Below are 23,869 nucleotides of genomic sequence, written 5' to 3' on the forward strand. Positions count from 1 at the left end.
AAAAGTCACTAAAGTCACTATTATTTTGCTCCAAGTTCGCTACTAGCCCTGACGACAGTTTGACGCCTTGCTGTTACATCCAAGCTTTCATCAACTGAAATAAATGCAGAAATAAACATTCTAGTTGCCAGTCGACATCCAACAATTCTTAAAATCCTACTCGAGATTTCAATACTAGAAAGCAGTTGATATATTATAACTTCTTCCGCGCTATATAAAAACACGATTGAATTTTGTCGAGAAATGCCAATTCTGAGATGTAGAATGGTTTAGATAGGTTTTCAGTGATGAAAAAGTGAATTCTTGATAATTCTGATGTTTCTGGTGACGAGAGAACCTCGCAACTTCGGAGTAGGTGCCGTAATGGTGTGGTCAGGCAATGATTACACTAGCAAAACTCCAATATGCTTCATATAAACCAGAATGAGTTCCGAGAAGAACTTAGGATAGCTAAAGGAAGCTTCAAATCCTTTCACTGAAAAAGTTATGGACGAAAAAGTTATTTTTCAGTAATATGTTGCTTTATTTCGAACAGCTGGTAATAGCAAAATATTTCTAAGGACCCATAATTTTACTTTAATGAGTTAGCCATCGTGTAGTCCGGGCCTAAATCCTTTCAAGAATGAATGGAAAATTTTCTCAGTAAATTTATTTGCACAGGGCATGAAATTCGAAACTGCTGAACAGTTGGAAAAAACTCTAATCCACGAATAGGCCAAAATTGTCCCCAATACGCTAAAATCGATAATTCATTCTATGCCAAGGCGGCTTCAAGAGGTTATACAGAATAAAGGAGAAACAACACATTACTAATCATACTTGCTTTTGAGTTTTATCGAAAATTATTTGTGTAGAAAAGTCTTTTTCGAAATGGTTTTAAAAATATATTTGCACTTTAAAATAATGAAATGGTTCAACATGTTATGCATAGACTTAATATTCAACATATCAACTGGCACAAAATACTAGGTAATCGTACATAGATTATAGGAAAACAACAACAAAATATTCTTGTTTAGGAGTTTTATGAAAAAGCACTATTTTAGAGGTGGCGTTATAATTATTTCCACCAGTGTATTACAAAAAAAGCCAATTGAGCAGTTGAAGTTTCAAATATGCACCTATTTGTTCCATCGTGATAAATTAACTTCGTTTTTTTTCCAGGTTTTATAGAATAAACCTTATATTTTCATGACATATTATAAAAACACGTATAAAATTACGACAATAAGCAACAAAACCTCCAAAATAATGAAATGTAACATATGACGGGTATCAAACACAAATCTTAGGTCGATGGTAAGTGAGCGTGTGAAGTATCACGAGGCAATTCGCCTTCAAGTATACAGCTCTATTTAGGACTGTACATTACCCTACGGTAAGATGAATTGCTTTGTGATGCTTCACGCGCTGACTATGCCATCGGCCTTAGACATATTTTGTGCAAAGTACATTAAAAAACATTCAATATTACAAGCTTTATGCAATACAACCATCCACTTGTTCGATCAACTTCAATGAGTAATACTCTCAACTCTCAAACAAAATGATTCGCAATAATGATGACATCATCGTGTTGGTGTGGCATTGCCACCGATCTGTGCTTTCAATAGGGAAGTAGAATTTGTTCTCTATCAAGCACGAACAAAGTATTGAGACATGCAAGCTGCGCCTTGTATTATTATAGTGCAAGGCTGAGTACGGTTAAATTGTCTAGACTAGGTGGTTGGTAACCATTTAAATTTGATTTGTGTTGTTAATTGTATGGTGTTGTTATTCTGCTAAACTAGTCACCCGACCTTCATCTGATAGTAATAGTACCTATATAAAGGCACGAATGTTGAACTTTTGGACCTAATTATGGATTTTTTTTGAAATGTGCAATTTCAGTTAAACTTTGAACACTTCTGTTTACAAAATATGGCACTATTTAAAACATGATTTTTATAATCTTTTTCTTCTTAATGAATAAAAATCATTTGGTGTCCGCAAAATAGAGTATCACTCGAGATAGGATGCCCAATTTGAATGATTCTCTTTGTGATTGTAATGTATTAACCGAACAAGATGAAAAATGTTAAAAAACCAATTGACATGATTACCTGCATTTTACTGCAAAAACAACGCTATTAGATTACCATGATTGCAGGATCTGTGCGTTAGACAACAAATTTAAGTTGTGGCGCCAGTTGAGGCAGTTGTAAAGAAAAAAAAACACGCGTTTATGACTTCATATAATTTGAATTTCGATTTGATTGAATTCTACACAGAAAAAGTTTCGGTGAAGCTCGAAAGTCAAAAACGAATAACTTCCGTGCAACAGTGATATGAGCCGTTGCGGAACAGAGTGGTCTGTGTTACATCGAGCAAATTGTTCAGGAGAAGCAATTTTCGAAAAATCTCTGAATGAACTTCTGTTCAACGTATTCTTTCAAACAAAATGTTCTAATATAAAGGTTATGAAGTGGTTTAACATTGGGATACATAAAATTAACAGTTTCTTTGCGAAATCGGTGATTTTATCTCACCAATGTACATAGACCACTCTGACTTCATATATAATCTTATTAATCTTATTAAGAAATAATGCAATTTTCCAGATTTTTAAGGACCATGCCTCAAGACACGGTTTTGACGTAAAACGAGCGGAGTAAAATCGATGTTTGAAATGAAGAAGGGTTTTGTATTCCCAAGGTTGCTGTAGACTTGATAGGAGTAGAGATGTCGTATAAAATTATGTCTGGCTTGGTGCTCAATATGCTACAAGAAAACGTATCAAAGCGATTGAAGTTTGGCTTTTTTGAAAACCGAAAAATCACCCAAGGGAGGGGGGGGTACGTGAAATTTCGGTTTTCGAAATTTTTTTTTTGATGCCAAATGACTTAAAAACGCATGAAACGTCGAGAATTGGTGTCATCTGAAAAAAAATTTTTTTGCAAAAATTTGCTCTCTGGGACTTCGTCGTTTTTTCAATTGTGGAAAGCGGAGTTCAAAATGGTTAGAATTTATCTTTTGAAATTGATCACTAGTCTCTCGAAATAGCTTGTATAATGATAAACACTATAACTAGCATCGAATACATTATGTTTCATTAGGGTGGTTCATTTATTCGGCATAAGGTGGTTCATAATATTGTGGAAAATGAGTATAAAATAAAAAAAAGCACTTCGGTTCGTTTGATTGGTGTGACGTTTTCGACAAAGTTGTAGATAATAATTCTGTCTTTTCAAAAAAATTACACTCAAAAAATTATTCATTCAGAAGTTACAAGAAAGATTTAAAATTAATTATTCAAAAGGGCTCATTTTTTAAAAACTTGAATTCTTTTTTTTAATAAAACCTACGAAAGATTACCAAAACAATGAAACCAGTCCGATCATATAGAAATTAGGAGAAATAAGTTATCATTTTTTGAAAAAAAAAAATTTTTTTTGAAAAAAAAAAAATTATTTTCAATTATTTTTTTTAAAAGGCATATTTTTTTTGAGGGACAAAATATTATCTACAACTTTGCCGGAGACGCTAGCCGTTTCGATTGTAGACATATTTTTAATTTCCAATAGACCACTCTATGAGGAATCAAGAATATTTCTACAGTCAAAACGGTTTATTTGATTGGCATAATGTATCTGGCAAAGTTGTAAATAATAACTTCGATCCTCCAAAAAATGTACCCTGTGAAAAAAAAAATTTAAAATATATAACTTTTTCTTTCCGATTTCTCCATGGCCGGTTTCGTTGTTCAGGTAAACTTTCGAGGGTTTTATAAAAAAAATCAGTTTTATTAAATGAGCTGTTTTCGATAATTAATTTATAACTTTCTTTAAATTTTTTTTAAATTAGTAATTTGTTTTTAGAGTGTATATTTTTTTTGAAAAACAAAACTATTATCTACAACTTTGCCGAAGATGTCACACTGCTCAAACGAACCGTGTTGACTCTGAAAATTTTTGTAATCATCAATACCTATCCGAAATAGCATTTTCCAATAGCTTTTCAAAAATGAGTTGGTTTCAATAAATTAAACCAATAGTACAAAATGGCATCTTTTGCCTACAAAAACGTCTATGCAAAGTTTCAGCCAATGAGCACGTTCACGTTCTGATGATGTAAACTTGACATAAAATGTATGGTCGAACTGTCAAAACGACGCAAACCCAGAAACAACGAGTCAATTGTGTTGCGTATCTGATTGAGATCCCTAAACTCTCATTATCACTGAATAACATCGATACAGTCTTTTGTCCGATTATATAAGCCAGAGCACTGTTTGTTCAATCAAGTGTTGGCAAGGACATTATTGTGGTAAATAAAACGAATAAATTGTCTGGTACAACGATCGAAAGACGAGGGCAAGTGTCTTAGAGAGTAGATTTTTCAAACAAAGTAATATAACATATTCCATCAGTTTCCACCGTTTCATTTAAAAGTTTAAGACACTTGGAATCGAAAACATTTTTCAAATATTAAAATTCCATGTACCTCTTGTGTGTGATTTGGCAAATGACATGAAAGCATTCAACATTTTCCACGAGACACAATCTTAATTTTGATGAGATTTTTTTTTTTTGCACAGAGTAGTTTGATACATTTTGTAAATTTGTTCTGTAATTTTTTGCCATTTTACTTATAATTTTTCCAATTCAACATTGCCACCCTAACGACAATGATATAACAAATATTAAATTTTCAGGAATATTGCTATTGGTATTCAGTGAAAAGTGATTTTTTTCATTTTATACTCATTTTTACACAATATTATGAACCACCCTATGTCGAATAAATGAACCACTCTAATGAAACATAATTTATTCGATGCTAGTTATAGTGTATATCATTATACAAGCTATTTCGAGAGACTAGTGATCAATTTCAAAAAATAAATTCTAAACATTTTGAACTCCGCCTTCCACAATTGAAAAAAGTCCCAGAGATTAAATTTTTGCAAAAAAAAATTTTTTCAGATGACACCAATTCTCGACGTTTCATGCGTTTTTAAGTCATTTGGCATAAAAAAAAAAATCGAAAACCGAAATTTCACGTACCCCCCCACCCCCTTGGGTGATTTTTCGGTTTTCAAAAAAGCCAGACTTCAATCGCTTTGCGCCACCCCATTTTAAGTCCAATTGAGCTGAAATTTTGCACAGGGTGTTTTTTCGAGCAGGTGAACATTTTGTACAAGGTTTTTTTTTTGAAATTTTCTGGTCACTTTTTTTCCATACGATGATTGGCGCCCTAACCTACACTATCGGCAGCACCCAAACGGCTTCCAAATCTTCCAATGGTCCCTTCCAACGGCTTCTAATGGTCCCCTGTGCCGTTCACGTACAATTTCGGACTGTATTCCAACAACGATATCTGAATTGGATTACCACAGGTGGGGTCCAATTCAGATCGAAGGGAAGCCGAACTGTTCGCTTTGACAGTCGACCAGGGAATGATCTTCTCTCAACACGGAATGTCCTTTTATAGCGTCACTCAGTGTCATGGGGAATGATTGTGATTGGGGGAAGGATCAATCACGTGGAAGCATCTCTGCTTTCTTTCTCCGTCGCTTACGTTGGGTGATGAATGCGATGCCAATTGGCTGCCATTTCTAGCCAATGACTGAATGCGTGAAATCATTTCGTCTTTGTTTTTGAAGTCTGCGTTAGGGAAATATACCAATCGTATGAAAAATGTATGTGGATATTCAACCTTAAACTTTTCCGCAATTTTCACGGAGTAATAAGAAAGTGGTAGCCAAAATTATCATGTTATACAAATCTTGTATATTTTAGCTTTCCAACGGTATATTAACTATTGAAATCGGAACAGTTGTTTGAGCGCTATTAGCATCTAAAATCTTCCATTTCGCCAACCAAAAACGTTACATGTTCAATCCAGTTTTCACAGAGTGTACCTTAGCCAGATCGATGTCATGGCTACTGTTTCCTGAAGCCGCCGCCGATGATGATGACGCTAGTGTTAAAAATGTGATCATAAGCTCCGTTCATTGTGCCGCATGTGTTACTGTACAGATTTTAGGGCTATCCAAAACGTGTTGAAACATGTTTAAACATGACCATTTATGTCCTGCACAAAATCCATAGAACGTTCTAAACAAAACAGTCATTGTTCGCTTTTTGCATTCCTACACACCACTTGCAGCAACAGTTGATCTCGCATGGACGGAGCTTATTCGGCTGTTTCGCTAGCACTGACAGCCTTTTGACGTGTAATCGAGCCAGAGAGCCAGAAAAAAACGGCTTCAAGCAAAATATATGGGGATGACGTTCGTGTTAGGGATGTGACCTTAGCATAGTGAAGAAAGACGTAGTCCCACGTCAAAATGACGTTAACTCGTAGAAAATCATTATGTGCCGAACACGCATTAGTAGCGGACGTGTTTGGTGATCGGTCCGATAGAATATAAAACAAAAGACGTGTGAGCAAGTGTTGGCATTGTTTGCCTGGTCGAGTGAAATTAATCCGAGTTCAAGGTCGCCCGCCTTTGTGCAACTGTTTCGCATCGTGGCTGCCAGCTGGTGCGTAAGCCGATTTGGCTGCTGACTGATTTGTGCTACAGCAGTGGACGAGAATTTCAACACAAAGGAAGAAAAAGAAGAAGCCATCAGTTAACAGTTGAGTTGTGTAGCTGTGTAGAATTATCTCACACCCGACTCGCTGCTGGTGGCTGTTTAGTGCTGCTGTATTGGTGCTGCTGGCCGTAACGGCTGCAGCTTCGAACGATTGGACAACCACTGCTGGAAGGGAGAAGTAAAGAGGTACATGTTCTTGTCGGCGCTAGTGCCTTAGCGCGATGGATGTACATCCCTCGCCTCCCGTGCCACTATCCCCGAATCCCTCTGACCCTGACCCTTCTGTTACCCCCTCCCCTGTTCATTCTTCAGTTCCCCCTCGCCCCAGGCTTTACCCAGACGGAGCCCAGGGCAGCTATACTGTCTATTTTCGGCCAAAGGCGGAACCGAAATCGAAACAGTTGAACATCTTGCAGATTTCGAAAGACCTGACGAAGGAGTACAAGGGCGTGACCGAAATTTCCAAGGTCCGACCTAACAAGCTACGTGTCGTGGTCAGTAACCTGAAAGAGGCCAACGATAAACCTGCTCTGAGCTCTTCACACGCGAGTATCGCGTTTACATACCCGCACGAGACGTGGAGATCGACGGTGTCATAACCGATTCGAGTCTGTCCGTTGAGTGTAGCGTAGCGTAGTGTAAGCACGGTATATTTCGTAGATTCCAGACTGATGACTAACGCCTCCACTCGGATTTTATGAGGTACAATGTTTGGGAGTAACATTTCAACCAATCTGAGTTGAAGTAGGCCCGATAGTCATCATTGCTGGCCACGCCCATCTTCACCGTAGCTTGGGGATATTAGAAAGGATATTGATGATGTAATACTTACTTAATGAGAGGCCACCGACTCAGTGACACTCTCGTAAGTACTACGGAGTTGGATTAAGGGGTTTAGGTTGTTGACGCAAAAATTATCTATCAAAAATTTCATGCATCCAAAGCCCTTAAAGTATATAAAAATGCAAACATGCACTTGAGTCAAAACATTTTCCTAAATTCGATTCCAAACCGCCAAACTTATCATAGTACAGTTGTCGTGTATTCATGTCACGCTGCTACAACGATTATTCATAATTATAAAAACTATTCAGCTGCAACATTGAACCAAAAGCTTGAAAAATCGAAAAACAAAAGCTCACAGAAACTTTGTTCTGAAAAATTTGGGGAAAGCATCCAAACATATTGTCCCATATCGTAAAAAGCAATGGTATAAAATTATATATTAAGTCAAATTTTTCTCGGCTTGCTCGAAATACTAACGTGACCGACCCGCCATGCGCGGTTAAACAGTTCAAAACAAAAAAGTGTCGAAAGTGTTATTTTGTGTTGCGTCCTGCGCCTCAAACACGAATTGAAACAAAACTTCAACACATTATCGAAAAACGCACTTGTCGATTACTGGAAACAAACGCGCAGCGCATAATTGAAAACAAAAAAACGGCAATTAAAAAATGTCCTACATGCCTAAAAAACTTCGTACGCCAAACAGATCATTCACACATTCTTACATTCATACTCTTGCCAAAAGGGCAAGCCGAAACCCGCTATCAGCTAGACACAAAACCGAGTTCCTAAGCATTCTCAAAAAAAAAAAAAATATGATACACAAAACTTATACTCATCTAGATCATTCTGATGATGGTGCTTTTTTGGTGATGGTATGCACACGGAGCAGCACCAAGCGACACCATAGCACAATGCTATCCGACTGCCATCTTCTTCGCTCACATCACCACGCAATCTTTTGTACGTGCATAACACACCGCTAGCCAGAGCGAAACACCGAGTTAGCACTGACACTTGCACAACTCTCCTGGCTTTGCAATTTGGCAATTTTTGAGCGTGGATAAATTGGCCATTCCAACGCTAGAAACACCCTCATTTTCACTGATACTTCATTATTACCGCGTTATAAAAACATCACTGATAACTTTTCTTCACTTTTCAGCAAATTTGCTTGCATGAATTACTTTAAATTCAAAATTTAACGAAGAGGTTTCAGAGCACGTACCATCAATAAGCCGTGCTGCCAACTCCCTCCCGATTCGAGTCTGTCCGTCGAGTGTATATTGGAAAGTGCTAAAGGGTGCTTTAAGAACAACATATGTCCCGATGTAAAGGTGCTCGACTGCAAACAACTGCGGTCAGTATCGATCATCGGTGGCAAAAAAGTATACACTCCGTCAGACTCGTTTCGAGTTACGTTCGCCGGGTCAGCACTACCAAGCCACGTCTCGATCCACCGGGTTCGTCTCCCTATGCGATTATATGTGCCTCGCGTCATGAACTGCCTGAATTGTAAGCAGTTAGGCCACACCGCCGCCTACTGCTGCAATAAGGCACGTTGTGGCAAGTACGGGCAGAATCATACGGATGATTCCTGCAGTAAAAATGCTGAAAAGTGCATTCACTGTGGGAGAGTCAGCATGACCTCTCGACATGTGCGGTGTACATGCAGCGCAGGGATAAAATAAAGAGGTCTCTCAAAGAGCGTTCGAAGCGTTCTTACGCTGAGATACTGAAGAAGACCGTTACCACTTCTCCCATTACATTAAACCCCAGTTGTTCCTTTTGCACTTCCAGTTGATGAAACAAACTCTGGATTAGTGAAATTTTCTGACATTGTGAACTGGATTTTTGAAACTTTCATTGTACCCGATCCAATTGAATTTTTTCTTACAGCATCCCTCCCAACAGTTAGATCATTTTTGAAGCAGTTGACTGCCCAATGGCCCCTCCTTGCAGCGATTGTATCCTTCGATGCCTTATTCATCTGCGTATATGAAGGATTCTATCTCTGTCTTACAGTGGAATTGTAGAAGTATTTTACCCAAAATTTATCCGTTTAAAGTTTTGATAAATAAAAACAAATGCGATGCATTTTCCCTTTGTGAAACTTGGCTTACTTCAAATATTGATCTCAACTTCCATGATTTTAATATTATTCGCCTTGATCGAGACACCCCAAATGGAGGAGTACTTTTAGGGATTAAAAAGTGCTATTCTTTCTATCGTGGGGAGGTTACCTAGATTCCAGCCATCGAAGTCGTCAAATGACAATACAAGATAAAGAGCTTTGTATTGCCTCAATATATATTCCTCCCAGAGCACAGGTTGGGCAACGGCTGCTCTTTGATTTAATAGAAGTTCTTTTCTCGCCACGTTTGATTTTGGGAGACTTCAACTCTCATGGTGTGGCTTGGGGTTCCCCTTACAATAATAGCCGCTCCTCTTTAATCTATAACCTTTGCGATGACTTCGACATGACTATTTTAAACAACGGTGAAATGACACGTATCACGAAACCTCCAGCGCGCACAAGCGCTTTGGATCTATCCTCATGTTCGACGTCGCTACGGTTGGATTGTACATGGAAGGTAATCCTCGATCCTCACGGTAGCGATCATTTGCCTATTCTTATTTCAATTACTAACGGGTCAACTCGCATGCGACCAATTGACATTCCGTATGACCTCACACGGAATGTCGATTGGAAGTTAAACGAGGAAGTGATTTCAAAAGCGGTCGAGTCGATTCAACATCATCCACCACTTGAAGAATACAACCTCCTCGCGGGCTTGATTCTCGACGCCGCGTTGCAAGCCCAAACGAAGACATATCCCGGCGTAACAATCAAAGAACGGCCTCCCACTCCGTGGTGGGACCAAGAGTGCTCCGATGTCTACACGCAAAGATCCGATGCGTTTTTGGCCTTCCAGAAGGGAGGTATATCTGTACACTATTTAAGGTATTCGGAGTTTGATACCAAGCTTAAAAGCTTGGCTAAAGCAAAGAAACGCGGATATTGGCGTCGGTGCGTGAACGAGACGTCGAGAGAGACATCGATGAGAACTCTTTGGAACACAGCCCGAAGAATGCGGAAACGCGTAACGGTCAACGAAAGCGAGGAGTCTTCAAGTCGGTGGATATTTGATTTTGCCAGGAAAGCATGTCCGGACTCTGTTCCTGAGCAAAACATTGTTCGCGATGCGTCTCCGGGCCACGACGCGATAGAATCACCTGTTACGATGGCAAAATTTTCAGTTGCCCTCCTGTCCTGTAACAATAACGCGCCTGGGTTAGATAGAATCAAATTCAACTTGTTGAAGAATCTACCCTGCAATGCAAAGAGGCACTTGTTGAACTTGTTCAATAAGTTCCTGGAGCAAAACATTGTACCGCAGGATTGGAGGCAAGTGAAAGTGATCGCCATCCAAAAACCAGGGAAACCAACTTCTGATCACAACTCTTATAGGCCGATTGCAATGCTATCCTGTATCCGGAAATTGATGGGAAAAATGATACTCCGTCGTTTAGACCATTGGGTCGAATCAAATGGTCTACTATCAGATACTCAATTTGGCTTCCGCCGTGCCAAAGGGACGAATGATTGTCTTGCGTTGCTTTCAACAGATATTCAGCTGGCGTATGCTCGCAAAGAACAAATGGCGTTTGCGTTCTAGGACATTAAGGGGGCTTTTGATTCCGTTTCTATTGACATTCTTTCGGGTAAACTTCACCGACAAGGATTTTCTCCAGTTTTGAACAATTTTTTGCACAATTTGCTGTCCGAAAAGCACATGCATTTTACGCACGGCGATTTGGCAACTTTTCGCATTAGATACATGGGTCTTCCCCACGGCTTATGTTTAAGCCCCCTTCTTTACAACTTTTATGTAAATGACATCGACGAATGTCTGGCAAATTCATGCACGATTAGACAACTTGCAGACGACAGCGTGGTTTCTGTTATAGGAGCCAAAGCTGCAGATTTGCAAGGACCATTGCAAGATACCTTGGACAATTTGTCTGCTTGGGCTTTACAGCAAGGTATCGAATTCTCTCCGGAGAAGACTGAGATAGTAGTTTTTTCTAGGAAGCATGAACCTGCTCAGCTTCAAACACAATTAATGGGTAAAACGATTTCTCAGGTTTTGGTACACAAATATCTTGGTGTCTGGTTCGACTCTAAAGACACGTGGGGTTGTCACGTGAGGTATCTGATGAAAATATGTCAACAAAGAGTAAATTTTCTCCGTACAATAACCGGACAATGGTGGGGAGCCCATCCAGGAAACCTTATAAGGCTTTACCAAACAACGATATTGTCTGTTATTGAGTACGGGTGTTTCTGCTTCCGCTCCGCAGCAAACACACATTTAATCAAACTGGAGCGAATACAATATCGTTGTGTGCGTAGCGCCTTGGGTTGCATGCAATCGACCCATACGATGAGTTTGGAGGTCTTAGCTAGAGTACTACCATTGAAAAACCAAATGTGAGGTCTTGTCTGTGATTGAAAATTTTGAAAGGTCAAACGAACTTAATTCTCAAACCCGTTTTATGACTTGTATTTCAATCACATGTCCCAAAATTTTGAAAAAAATGGTCTTTAGACCACTCTGCTCCGCAACGGCTCATATAGCGTTGAAGCACTATCGTGCAAACGAACTCAACATACCGTGCTGCATCAAATTTCCAACACTTAAGCCATGATGTAACTTCTTGCACTAAAACCAACTAGAAATGAATTTTCCCGTCGATCTTAACCCGATCAGAAAGAAAAAACAAAAATGTAATAGAAGTTGTTAGTTTGTTATGAGAAAAACCTTACAGGCTGTGTTTTCATTTCGGTCCCGTTAGGTGTTAAAATAACAGAAATTATAACAGGAATGATTCTACTAGTATCAAACGCATATCAAAATTTGTTACTAATATTTCAGCTTTCTAACAAAATAAGATAGAAAAAAGAACAATATAATAACAAACATTGTTAGAAACAACAGGTTTTGATAAAAACGGAAAGTTAGTTAGACTTGTTTCAGAACTACTTCATTTCACGTTTTGTTGTTATTACTCATTCAGATTCAATTTTGTTATCAAAATTATATGAAAAAATACAAAATTGTATCAAAATATGTTATTTGTATCTCACGTTGATAGAATTTTGTAATTTTTTAGTTATGCTCTTCTGACCGGGAAAGGTGTAACATGTTGGTTATTTTATTTTTGTTGCAATGAAGTGCTATTTATATAGATTCAAACATGTTTTGTTTATTAAATTAACGAGAATCCAGAACTCGGCTTTGATTCGAATTCCGAACACTTCAATTTAATCACTCAGAGGTAGATAGACAAACCGTTTCAACACTGACTGTCACTTTTTTCAACGCCTGCTACTTCCCTGGAAGTGGTCCTACAGTGAAGAGCTGTACATGAGGAAATTCCGAGGAACGAAATGGTACATAATAATCATACTTTTAATTGCTCTAGCTTTAATAGTGTGGTTTTTATTCCAAAGTGGTTGAAGTTTGTAACTCTTCTGAGCTTGAGTCAAAGTGTACGTTTGGATATTCACAACGACGCTTTGATTTTGCACTGTGCGTATATTCGATGATGTCAAAACGAAATTGTTACGAAAATCGTCCGATACACGATCAGTTCAACGAAAAGATAGAACAAAATTACGGTCGCGATGTTGTGACTCATGCAGTACATACAAATGTGCCACTCACTGATAAAAACCGCTAGTGATAGAACTGATGGAATTTATTTCTTAGATGAAGTCATAGGAGTTGTGAAAATAAGTTTAATATCTTTGATTTTGATTTGCTCTGACAACCACAACAAAACTTATAGGAGGCATTAGTCATATATATATATATATATATATATATATATATATATATATATATATATATATATATATATATATATATATATATATATATATATATATATATATATATATATATATATATATATATATATATATATATATATATATATATATATATATATATATATATATATATATGAAAAAAAAAAACGAAACTTGATAGCAGAAAGCCAGAACCAAGTTTTTTTTTTGTTCTATAAACAATCCAAATTGCAATTCAAATTTATATGGAGATTTACCAACTTTTATGCATTTTCCATTCTAAAGAGCTCAAAATGGCTCAAACGATAGGTTTCATAACTTCAAATGGTAGGTTTTTGATGCCTAACAACTTGGCCGAAGACACTAAAGAGCTAGTGTGTCCCGAAAAAATACTAGAGCTGTTCATAGTTGAGTATGTCGAAATTTGTGTTACAAATCATTTTTTCTACAAACACTGCCAGTGTACCGGCGCACAGTGGGGTCTCGCTGGCCATCAGCCAAAAAAAAATTTTTTCGTTAACTGTTTCATAATATTTTTCCTTTATTGCTATAACATTCAAGTGTCTGAATCCCAAATTTGGGCGCAATATCATGAAATCTGAATTTTTTATGACTTTTCAAAGCTTGGCGTCTTTTTTTTGTCTTTTTTTTTTTGAAAAAATGTACACTATTTTGAAACGCTCTGTAGCTTGAATAATAGCTTGGATTTTTTTGACGTCAAAGGAAAAGTTGTTGTAAATATTGTGCAAAACAAACCCTTTTCATTAGATAATGTAAAATTTGGTCATAGTAGGCCTGACACTAAAAAAATTAAAAAAAAAACGTGATTTTTTGTAGAAAAGTAGCATAAAAGTTCAGTTGCCGCATTTTGCCACGGTTGTGACTACATTCAAAATTTAGGTAAAAATGTAAGCTGTCAAATGCATACAGTCCGCTGTAGCGCAAAACTGCGCAAGTTGTCACTTTAGTGAAAAAAGCGGTAGCCGTTATTTTAGTTTTTATTTTTGAAGTTGAAATTTCATCCAGGATTAATTTCAATCATAACCATGATACCCCATTAATGAAAATTTATGATATCGTACTCAATCCGTAAGGATAAAATATGAATATGAGCAAAAATCACAAAGTTTATCAATGAAAAGTATAAAATAAGTGTTAAACAAGAATTAATCATGTCAAACTTTATCACTTTCTGCAAATTTAAAACAATATTAAAAACATTTAGCCCTTTTCAATTTATGATCATGAAATTCGCTAAACTGATTGAAGTGTCAAGTACTAGCAGCAAATTCATACCGTCGAACTCCGGCTAACAATATCCCGTTTGAAGATTGCTTTTGCTTCGCACTCGTTTGCATACAAAGGTAAGGCACACACTTTGCTTTATGAGAAAAAAAAACAAAGAACAGTCGCCGCCCTCCGCATTTTGACGTGGGACTACGTCTTTCTTCACTATACTAAGGTACATTCTGTGAAAACTGGATTGAACATGTAACGTTTTTGGTTGGCGGAATGGAAGATTTTAAATGTTAATAGCGCTCAAACAACTGTTCCGATTTCAGTAGTTAATATACCGTTGGAAAACTAAAATATACAAGATTTGTATAACATGATAATTTTAGTTACCATTTCCTAATTACTCCGTGAAAATTGCGGAAAAGTTTGAAGGTCGAATATCCACTTACATTTTTCGTACGATTGATATATTTCCCTAACGCAGACATCAAAAACATAGACGAAATGATTTCACGCATTCAGTCATTGGCTAGAAATGCCAGCCAATTGGCATCGCATTCAATACCCAACATAAGCGACGATGAAAGAAAGCAGAGATGCTTCCACGTGATTGGTTCTACCCCCAATCACCCAAGTTTCCCACACTGAGTGACGCTATAAAAGCACATTCCGTGTTGAGAGAAGATCATTCCCTGGTCGATCGTCAAAGCGAACAGTTCGGCTTCCTTTCGATCTGAGTTGGACCCCACCAGTGGTAATCTAATTCAGATATCGTCTTGGAATACAGCCGGAAACTGGACGTGATTGGCACTGGGGACCATTGGAAGTCGTTGGAAGGGACCATTGGAAGACTTGGAAGCCGTTTGGATGTTGCCGATAGTAGTTTGTGTAGGTATAATGTGTCGTATATCAAGCGTGTGTGTCTGAGTAGCCTGTGCGTGTGTATGTGTGTGTGATTAGCGTTAGCGTATGTATGTGTGTGTGTGAGTAGCGTTAGCGTGTGTATGTGTGTGAGTAGAATAAGCGTATGTATGTGTGTGAGTAGCGTTAGCGTGTGTATGTTAGTGTGTGTGTATGTGTGTGTGAATGTGTGTGTGTGAATGAGTGTGTGAGTGGCGTGTGTGTGTATGTGTGTAAGTGGCGTGTGTATGTAAGTGTGTGAGTGGCGTGTGTATGTAAGTGGTATGTGTGTGTGTGTGTGTGTGTGTGTGTGTGTGTAAGTGGCGTGTGTGTCTGTGTGTAAGTGGCGTGTTCGTTTGTGTGTGTGTGTGTTTGTGTGTTTAAGTGGCGCGCGTGTGTGTGTTAGTGGCGTGTGTGTGTGTGTGTATAAGTGGCGTGTGTATTTGTGTGTGTGTGTGTGTATTTGTATGTGTGTGTATTTGTGTGTGTGTCTGTGTGAGTGAGTGAGTGAGTTTGTGTGTGTCTGTCTGTCTGTGTATGTGTGTGTGTGTGTCTGTGTCTCTATGTGTGTGTGTGTCTGTGTGTGTGTATGTCTGTGTCTGTGTGTGTGTCTGTGTGTGCGTGTGAGTGTGTCTGTGTGTGTGTGTAAGTAGCATGGGTGTGTCTGAGGAGCGTGTGCTTGTGAGTAGTGTGTGTATATAGCGTGTGTGTGTATAACGTGTATGTGTGTATAACATGTGTGTGCAAAATGCATTCATCCGAGGTAAATTTATTTATGACAGAATACTTTCATGGGCAACAAGTTAATTATTTTTCCTATTAATTTGTATGCTATGGTTTATGACAGGTGTATGTGTTTTTTGTGAAGTTCATGGATTGTTGTGTATGGTATTTGTACGTTTGGTGTTTGTTATATACTATGGCTATGGCAGAATTAAATCTTCACACCCACCATAGTCCCACGTCAAGCCTACGTTTGTGCACTCAAGCACATACCCTTTAACTATTTTCGTATTCATTTAGAACGCTGTGTCATTCCAGTGTCTTGGTTTTCAAATTCATAAATTCGTTGAATTTTGAAAGCACATACCCTTTAACTATTTTCGTATTCATTTAGAACGCTGTGTCATTCCAGTGTCTTGGTTTTCAAATTCATAAATTCGTTGAATTTTATTATGGAGCCTTCAACTTCAGCGGCACCACTCAATTCAATGTCAAGTAAGTTGTCAATTCATGGTGTTATGCATGTATTTAAATGTCCTCTTTCAACCATGGAAACCGGATTAGGAAGATAACATATATATGAAACAATGAAACATCGAAAATCACTAAAAAAAATGAAAATTGGTGCGAAAGACATTTTTCCTACTGATAAATATAATGAACTTCAAATTTTCTGGAAACAATTCAACACAAGATTTAAGCGATCACAGCGGAAGATGATGATGATGACTTTTTCAATTTGTAATTAGTTTGTATTACTTATGTTGTTTCAATTAATTAAAAAAAAAAACATATATTTAGGCAAAATTTGTTTTGTTCGAGGGGTCGTCCATAAATTACGTTTTTTTTAATGGGGAGGACGCCCGGTGGCACTACTTGTGGTCAAAGATCATATAATCCTATAAAAAAGGAAAAAAAGTGCTAAAAATATTAAAAATTGGGTTTCGTGCTTTATGGACGGCCCCAAACAAAAAAAGGATGCCAACTTCGTGTTCAGTGCCCCAAAATTATGTAAATACCAAGTTTTTGTTGCATTTATCGACACTTTTTTTGCTTGGCCAGCCTTTGTATGGAGTCGCCCCACTGTGCGGCGTCAGTCAGAAATCCATCGGAAGTAATCTTTGAAACACGTTGTAGTTTCTTTCTACGCCTAGAATATTGACCTAAATTTGTTTGCTTGATCCAGCTGAGTGTATAAATTCGTTACGACAGGTTACTTCTGATGGGAATCCTACTGACGCCGGTGCATTAGTAATGTTGGCAGAAAACAAGATTTTCTGCAACTAAATCGACATACTCAACTTTGAACAGCTATACTGCCGGTACCCGGATAACTGTCCCATAATGAAAAACAACATGTTGAGAAAACGGCGATTTAATATTATCCGTGAATTTTCGGATTTCCAGCAATTACATCCAGAACCAACGACCATAACAGTTTCATGGCAGCACAAGTTTATCGTTGAGAAACAAAAACCATGAATGGAGTTGGTTTTACGTTATATAACTTGAAAAAAGACAAAATGGGACAAAATATGCGGGTACATTTCGAAAGTACTCGCATGTTTTGTCCCATCACATATAAATTCAACCAGCAACCGGCAGTATTATTGGCAACGTAGATTGTACTACAGAAAAACAACATTATTCTAGTTAATTAAATGACATACTTCTATATGCCTAAAATAATCCGATATACACTAATCTGGAGCAAAATTATATGTTTGCAGTTTGCACCACTATGCAGTGGGACTGTAATGCGGGTACTTTCAATATGGGACAAAAACACATTTCGAAAGTACTCGCATGTTTTGTCCCATCACATATAAATTCAACCAGCAACCGGCAGTATTATTGGCAACGTAGATTGTACTACAGAAAAACAACATTATTCTAGTTAATTAAATGACATACTTCTATATGCCTAAAATAATCCGATATACACTAATCTGGAGCAAAATTATATGTTTGCAGTTTGCACCACTATGCAGTGGGACTGTAATGCGGGTACTTTCAATATGGGACAAAAACAACTTGGTATTTTTTCCATGTTTTTCCATACAAAAATATCAATTTCAATTTTTTTTCCAGAATATATGATAACAGTTAAATCGATTCCCGATGATAACTCAAAAGTGACCAAAATCAGTATGGGACAGTTATGCGGGTACCGGCAGTATAGCTCTTCTTCTTTTCTGCAATTAAATCGACATGCTCAACTTTGAACAGCTATAGCTCTTCAGTGTCTTTTGCAAAGTTGTTGGGCATCTAAAATACTATACTTTAACGTAATGTAGTGCATTATTAGAGTATTCTTGAACTCTCTAGAAAGGCAAATGCAAAAAAGTTGGTTTTCTCAATAAATTTTTATACAAATTTGAAATGCAATGTGCCAAGCGGAGACAAAACCAATCGACTTCAGGTAAGTTCAGGGTTGTTTGGGGCCCCAAACGGAACCAAAAAAACTTGGTTCTGGAAAATCGATCACTTTTCCCCACCCTAATTTAAATACATTTTTTGATGAAATGTTTTGATGATAAAATATATATATATATATATATATATATATATATATATATATATATATATATATATATATATATATATATATATATATATATATATATATATATATATATATATATATATATATATATATATATATATATATATATATATATATATATATATATATATATATATATATATATATATATATATATATATATATATATATATATATATATATATATATATATATATTCATTATATATATTCATTATATATCAAGATAACAAGAAGTAAACTTACCACAAATGCAATATATCATGTATTTTGGATATGGCGTCGAAACTAAAAATGTACCTACATCAAACAAGCGAAATGATTTATAAAACACTGACCCCGCGATAAACAATGAAAATAATATTCTTGGTTTCTTATCATCACTTGTCTAAACACCAATACGCCCAAGGCAGTTTGTTGAATCACTGATAGCAGACCACTTCTTATTTTCTTCATACATATACTGATTACTGACTATAATTGACGACTGTATTTTTGTAAACTTGGTTATAGTGTGACGTATCACATTGAATATAAGCATAAATTCGACCTACATAACAGAACGATTGAATGGCTTTCCAGATTAAAAACACTACCCGCTTTTCTAAATATAAACTCCAAATCTCTCACTCATGAAGCGGCACAGAATACAAACTAAACCAAAAACTACCGGTTGATTTTAAAAAGAAGACACCAAAAACATTTCGCAAATTTAAGTAACTATATACACTCACATATGTTAATACTGTATACGCTGTTATTTGGTTGCACCACTGCCATACAATACAACAAACAATCACTGTATCTACCGGAAAACCAATCACTGTGTTATTCTACTAAACACCAACAAACTATATAATATACGTGCACGACGGTTCTCGCTTGACTAATGGGACTAATGCTCGATTTTCAGTATTTTCAGCTGAATGTGGCTGTGCAGCGAGCAGGGTTGCCACGTTTCAAATAAAATTTTGGGCAAGTTTTTTTGTGATGAAGGGTTATTTTTTCAAGAATGTATTGCTTATTGGCCCTGACACAAGTAAAAGAGATTTTTAAGGCTGTTCGCACCTACGCGAATTCTCATATGCAGTTGTCAATTTATGTGTGAAAACAAAAGCAAAAATATTTCCCTCCTTCACTTTCGCAAGTAAAAACCAAACCGATATCAACAGAGTCTAAGGGACAATTGCTTTGACTACTGGATTTTCAGCTTACTTCTTCAAGCACAGTTTGAATCTGTGCATTGTTGTTGCCAAAAATGAATGAGTGACACTAATATACTTTCATCGGAATTTGATTGATTCCAACTCTATTTTTTTTAAATGTTCAATCAAGAGTGGAATGCATTAAATGTATTGCGTAACACTTATTGGATGTCCGTACATGAATATATTATTACAACCACGAACAAAATATTTTTAATTTCCAATATTTTTATATTTTTTTCTAATTATGTATTTTGACAGCACTGCCACGAAACAAGAATAAAAGCAAGCTGTCAAAAAGTATGGAGGGTGATGGTAAATTCGTTTTTGCGGTGTAGCTACACTCGTGTTACACTTTTTACCTTGTAACTCCGGAACGGTGTAACTGATGAATTTGATGCACACTTCTTTGTTGTTGCATTTTCAAACTGTGCAGTCTATTTTGGTGGGAAGTGCGTTGCAACCAACCCGGTGGCATCGGCCTTGTTTCCTGAAGCTGCCGTGAAAGACAGTGGCGCTAGTCTCATCTATGTTTTTGAAGGTTTGTTCACACAGCAGTGTAAGCATGACGAACGAAGCATAATATATGTTGTACAGAATTATGCGCTCGAATCAATTTATTCATGTAAATAAAAGCTTAGCTTAACTTCTTTAATGTTTAAAGGTAGCGTTGACATCCTATCTCATTTACATATACTTCGAGATGTTAATCCCTAAATCATCGCGCGATGTCAGCCGCCTGCAAGAAACACCGCCGTTCGAAATCGGCAAGAATAAACGTTGTGAACATTCTATAAGGGCATCTTCAGCGGTGGTCTATTTTTGAAACAACTTTATATACTAGATTTACACCAGCGAAATCTGAATAGAACCAGCTTATATAGACCAACTTTTCGTTCTCCGCACCGGTGTTGTATATATTCTTGTTTTAAACCGCTGACATCTGTCACACTGTCAATAATTTATTACCCCATGCTATCAGTTTATGAGACTTGTTATAATAAAAAGCATTTAATACACTAAAGTCGCTTATTACGCGGGGGATACATGCCGCGTAAAAAAAAACGAGCAAATTCCGGAATCCGCGTGAAAAAAGCCGCCTAAAACAAAACCGCGTAAAAAGCGACCTTAGTGTATTTAACAAACGGAATTTCGATAAGTTTCACGCACATTTAACGATTACTTTGGCAATACACTTTAAATCCACAAGACTTTATAAATTTGACGGTTTGACCCGAGCGTCAGTGACATTTTTCAGGATGGATTGGTATGATCTAAAAATTTCTGCTACAAGCAGGGCTTCGGAGGATAGCGAAAAATGTTTGATCGTGTAGATGTTCATCTTCCGTTTTCATGTCATCAATCTTTCAGAATCTTGCAGTTCTTTAAACATGGGTTCGGTGTTGAGGATATTGAAACAAGCCTGGGGTGACATTGCGCATTTAGTTTCGAGTAACTCGAACAAAACTAAATGATCGCTGGTGGGCGTTATGTTTCGTTTCCCGTATTTTTTTTCGAGTTTGCGGGTTAGATGAGTTGAATAACAAATGACATTGACAGCTCCTTTCGAGCTTAGAGCAACCTGGCAGTATGTGACGTGCTCGAAAACAGCGAAAATCGTTCGATTCGAGCTGCACAATGCCACTCCTGCATTTTGAACGTTTTCAGTTCAGTGTCTTCGAAGAACATTTTTCTTGCTCCTCTAGTCCCACTACAATTAGGGCGATTAACGAATAGCCAACATATTTGGCTTCCTGGTGGCTGATGGTTGCAAACCAAGAAGTTGAACCTACGGTTATGGTCTTCCAGAATTCTCCCTTTTGCTAGTCAGCTTCCTTGAAGTCAAGAACGACAAACATGTTCATTTTCTTCTTCAGAAAAACCACAAAAATGAATTGTGAATAATCATGAAAAATCTTTGTTTTATTTATCCCCAACTCAGGCAAAATGCTTATATGTAAATAGCTAAAAATGAGGTATTCAATTAAAATATGACATTTTACCCACCTATTAGTAGCGTTCAAAGGGTTTTAGAACGATCTATTTCTTGTTCCAAAAAGTGACAAAAATAGATCAAAACGTATACCAGTTTCAATTTTTTTCAATTTAGATCTGGTATAAAACAAAATTTACATCACCGGTGCAGCAATGAATTTGAGTTTGTTCCAAAACAATAGAACAAAACAACGATTTGGACCACCGCTGAAGATGCCCTAATGATGCAACGCATTCATTTTTTGTTTCATCAAGCAAAGCACTCGACGTTATGTGCAAAAAAAAAACAACACATAAACACACTGCAGCTGAACACCGACACTGTATGCACGTATGAACACTGCTTTTTCCCGTGTTTCGATGAATCAGCTGTCAAATTGCATGTGAAATTGATCCAGTTAGGATTGGTCGATCTTGGATCGATCTAAAGAGAATCGATCTTTTCCGCTCCGATCTTCGATTTTTTTTGATCGATTTTTCAGCCCTGCAAAAATCGAAAAGATCGTTTACTTTTCGATTTGATCTTTTCGATCTTTTAAAAATTTAATTTATGTTTCAGCATGCAGCAATTTTTTTAGATCCAATTTTGAGTCATTGTCAGTGATCGTGTTTCGTTGTTTTATCGGGTTTTGAATGGTTGCGTGCGATTATGACATTATTATGCCTCCTTATAGTCCATTCCATTCCTGCAAAAAAATGCAACTGGTGACGAACTAGCAAATATGATATGATCGGCGTGCATTCAAATCGAACCAAGCTCCAAAAACATTATTTCGAGTAATCGGCGCTCAAAGTTCTAGGAAAATTTGGTTATACAGTCGAATTTCGCTAGTTGCACTGAACCCGCAGCTCATCTAGTGAAAAACTTTCAGTCGTCGGGCTGAGCTGTCAAAGTTGCAAATCGATCAAAGAGCACACCGATTGTTTCTTGTTGTTAGGACTACAACTGGGAACGCAGAAAAGTTCTATAAAACCGTTGAGTTGGTTGACAAACCGCAAAAGTTCAAAACCATTCGTTGAGAATGATCTTGCTTGTACTAATTTCTCTCCTACTTTCTTGGATTTTCTTCAATGTTTTCCATATTAATAGAGCTTCGTTTGATGCCATGCAAAAGGTCAAATTTGCAAAGAAATACGAAAAGTGCAGCATAGGGCCAAATTCGAAATTGGCTCATTTAAGCCACACATCACACATTTGAAGCCAAAAATGAGTGCTCAATAATAACGTGTTCTCAAATACTTTCAAAAATACGCATAGCTCTACGTTGCATTATTACGCCAGAAAATTTATATTGTTTTTCTAACAATTGATTAAAATATTGTTTGTTTTCATTTATACTCAGCTTCATTTGTTTTTATTTGAATAAATTCTACTTTGCGTTAAAATGCATCCACAAACCCCTCAAACGAAAATCAACGTTATCAGAAATGATGTTTGGCTTCGATTCAGTTGGGCTATAGCCCAACGAGCGGGAGCCCAACTAAAACGTAACTCAACTAAACATAACCCAACGAGCGAAATTCGACTTTTCTCTGGCGTATCACAGAAAACGAGGCGAGCGGCGAGTTACTCGCCTGACCAATTTTGGTATTACAGATGGCGAGTCGGCTGGGTTTTGGACAAATAGCTCGCCTGCGAAACTGTTCGACTCAGTTGTCAGCAGCCAAGTTTCACTTGCGATCCCTAATACAACATTTTACCCGCCTCGTCAGTGACTTAATTTTCGAAAAAAATGGGGCTTGGTCCGGACTGGTCGCACACCGACCATCTCATAATCATTGCTATCCTGTATCACATTCCACACACAATAGAGAAAAAGTGTGATATTTTGACGTATGATTCTGCAATGTATTTTGAATGATGTTCCGACACGCTAACAAACACATAACCAAAGTTTTCAAATGATGTAAACTTTTAGGTATATTTCTTCAACAACCTTTCGAACTTGATAAAACAATCTATTCTATCTCCTGTGCATTATAACCACGGACGGTGCTAT

General features: G+C 37.2%; 1 protein-coding gene across 16 annotated transcripts in view; it reads right to left on the bottom strand.

Moving 5' to 3' along the window:
- LOC129725766 (uncharacterized) overlaps positions 1 to 23,869 on the bottom strand; it is a 98,047-nt gene that overhangs the window by 70,520 nt on the left and 3,658 nt on the right. The window contains exons 1-2 of one of the 16 annotated variants that reach the window (XM_055682019.1): positions 19,404 to 19,673; positions 18,916 to 18,969 (exon numbers count right to left, since the gene is read on the bottom strand). The exons of 4 other annotated variants lie outside the window; for them this stretch is intronic. Coding sequence is in view for 5 of the 12 variants with exons in the window: in XM_055681945.1 (XP_055537920.1) it covers positions 19,404 to 19,449 (46 nt within the window). In the remaining 7 variants the exon portion in view is untranslated. 11 more of the 16 variants (XM_055681981.1, XM_055681972.1, XM_055682036.1 and 8 more) reach the window with 11 other exon arrangements.

Source organism: Wyeomyia smithii, chromosome 1 (assembly GCF_029784165.1).
Source record: "Wyeomyia smithii strain HCP4-BCI-WySm-NY-G18 chromosome 1, ASM2978416v1, whole genome shotgun sequence".
NCBI lineage: Eukaryota > Metazoa > Arthropoda > Insecta > Diptera > Culicidae > Wyeomyia > Wyeomyia smithii.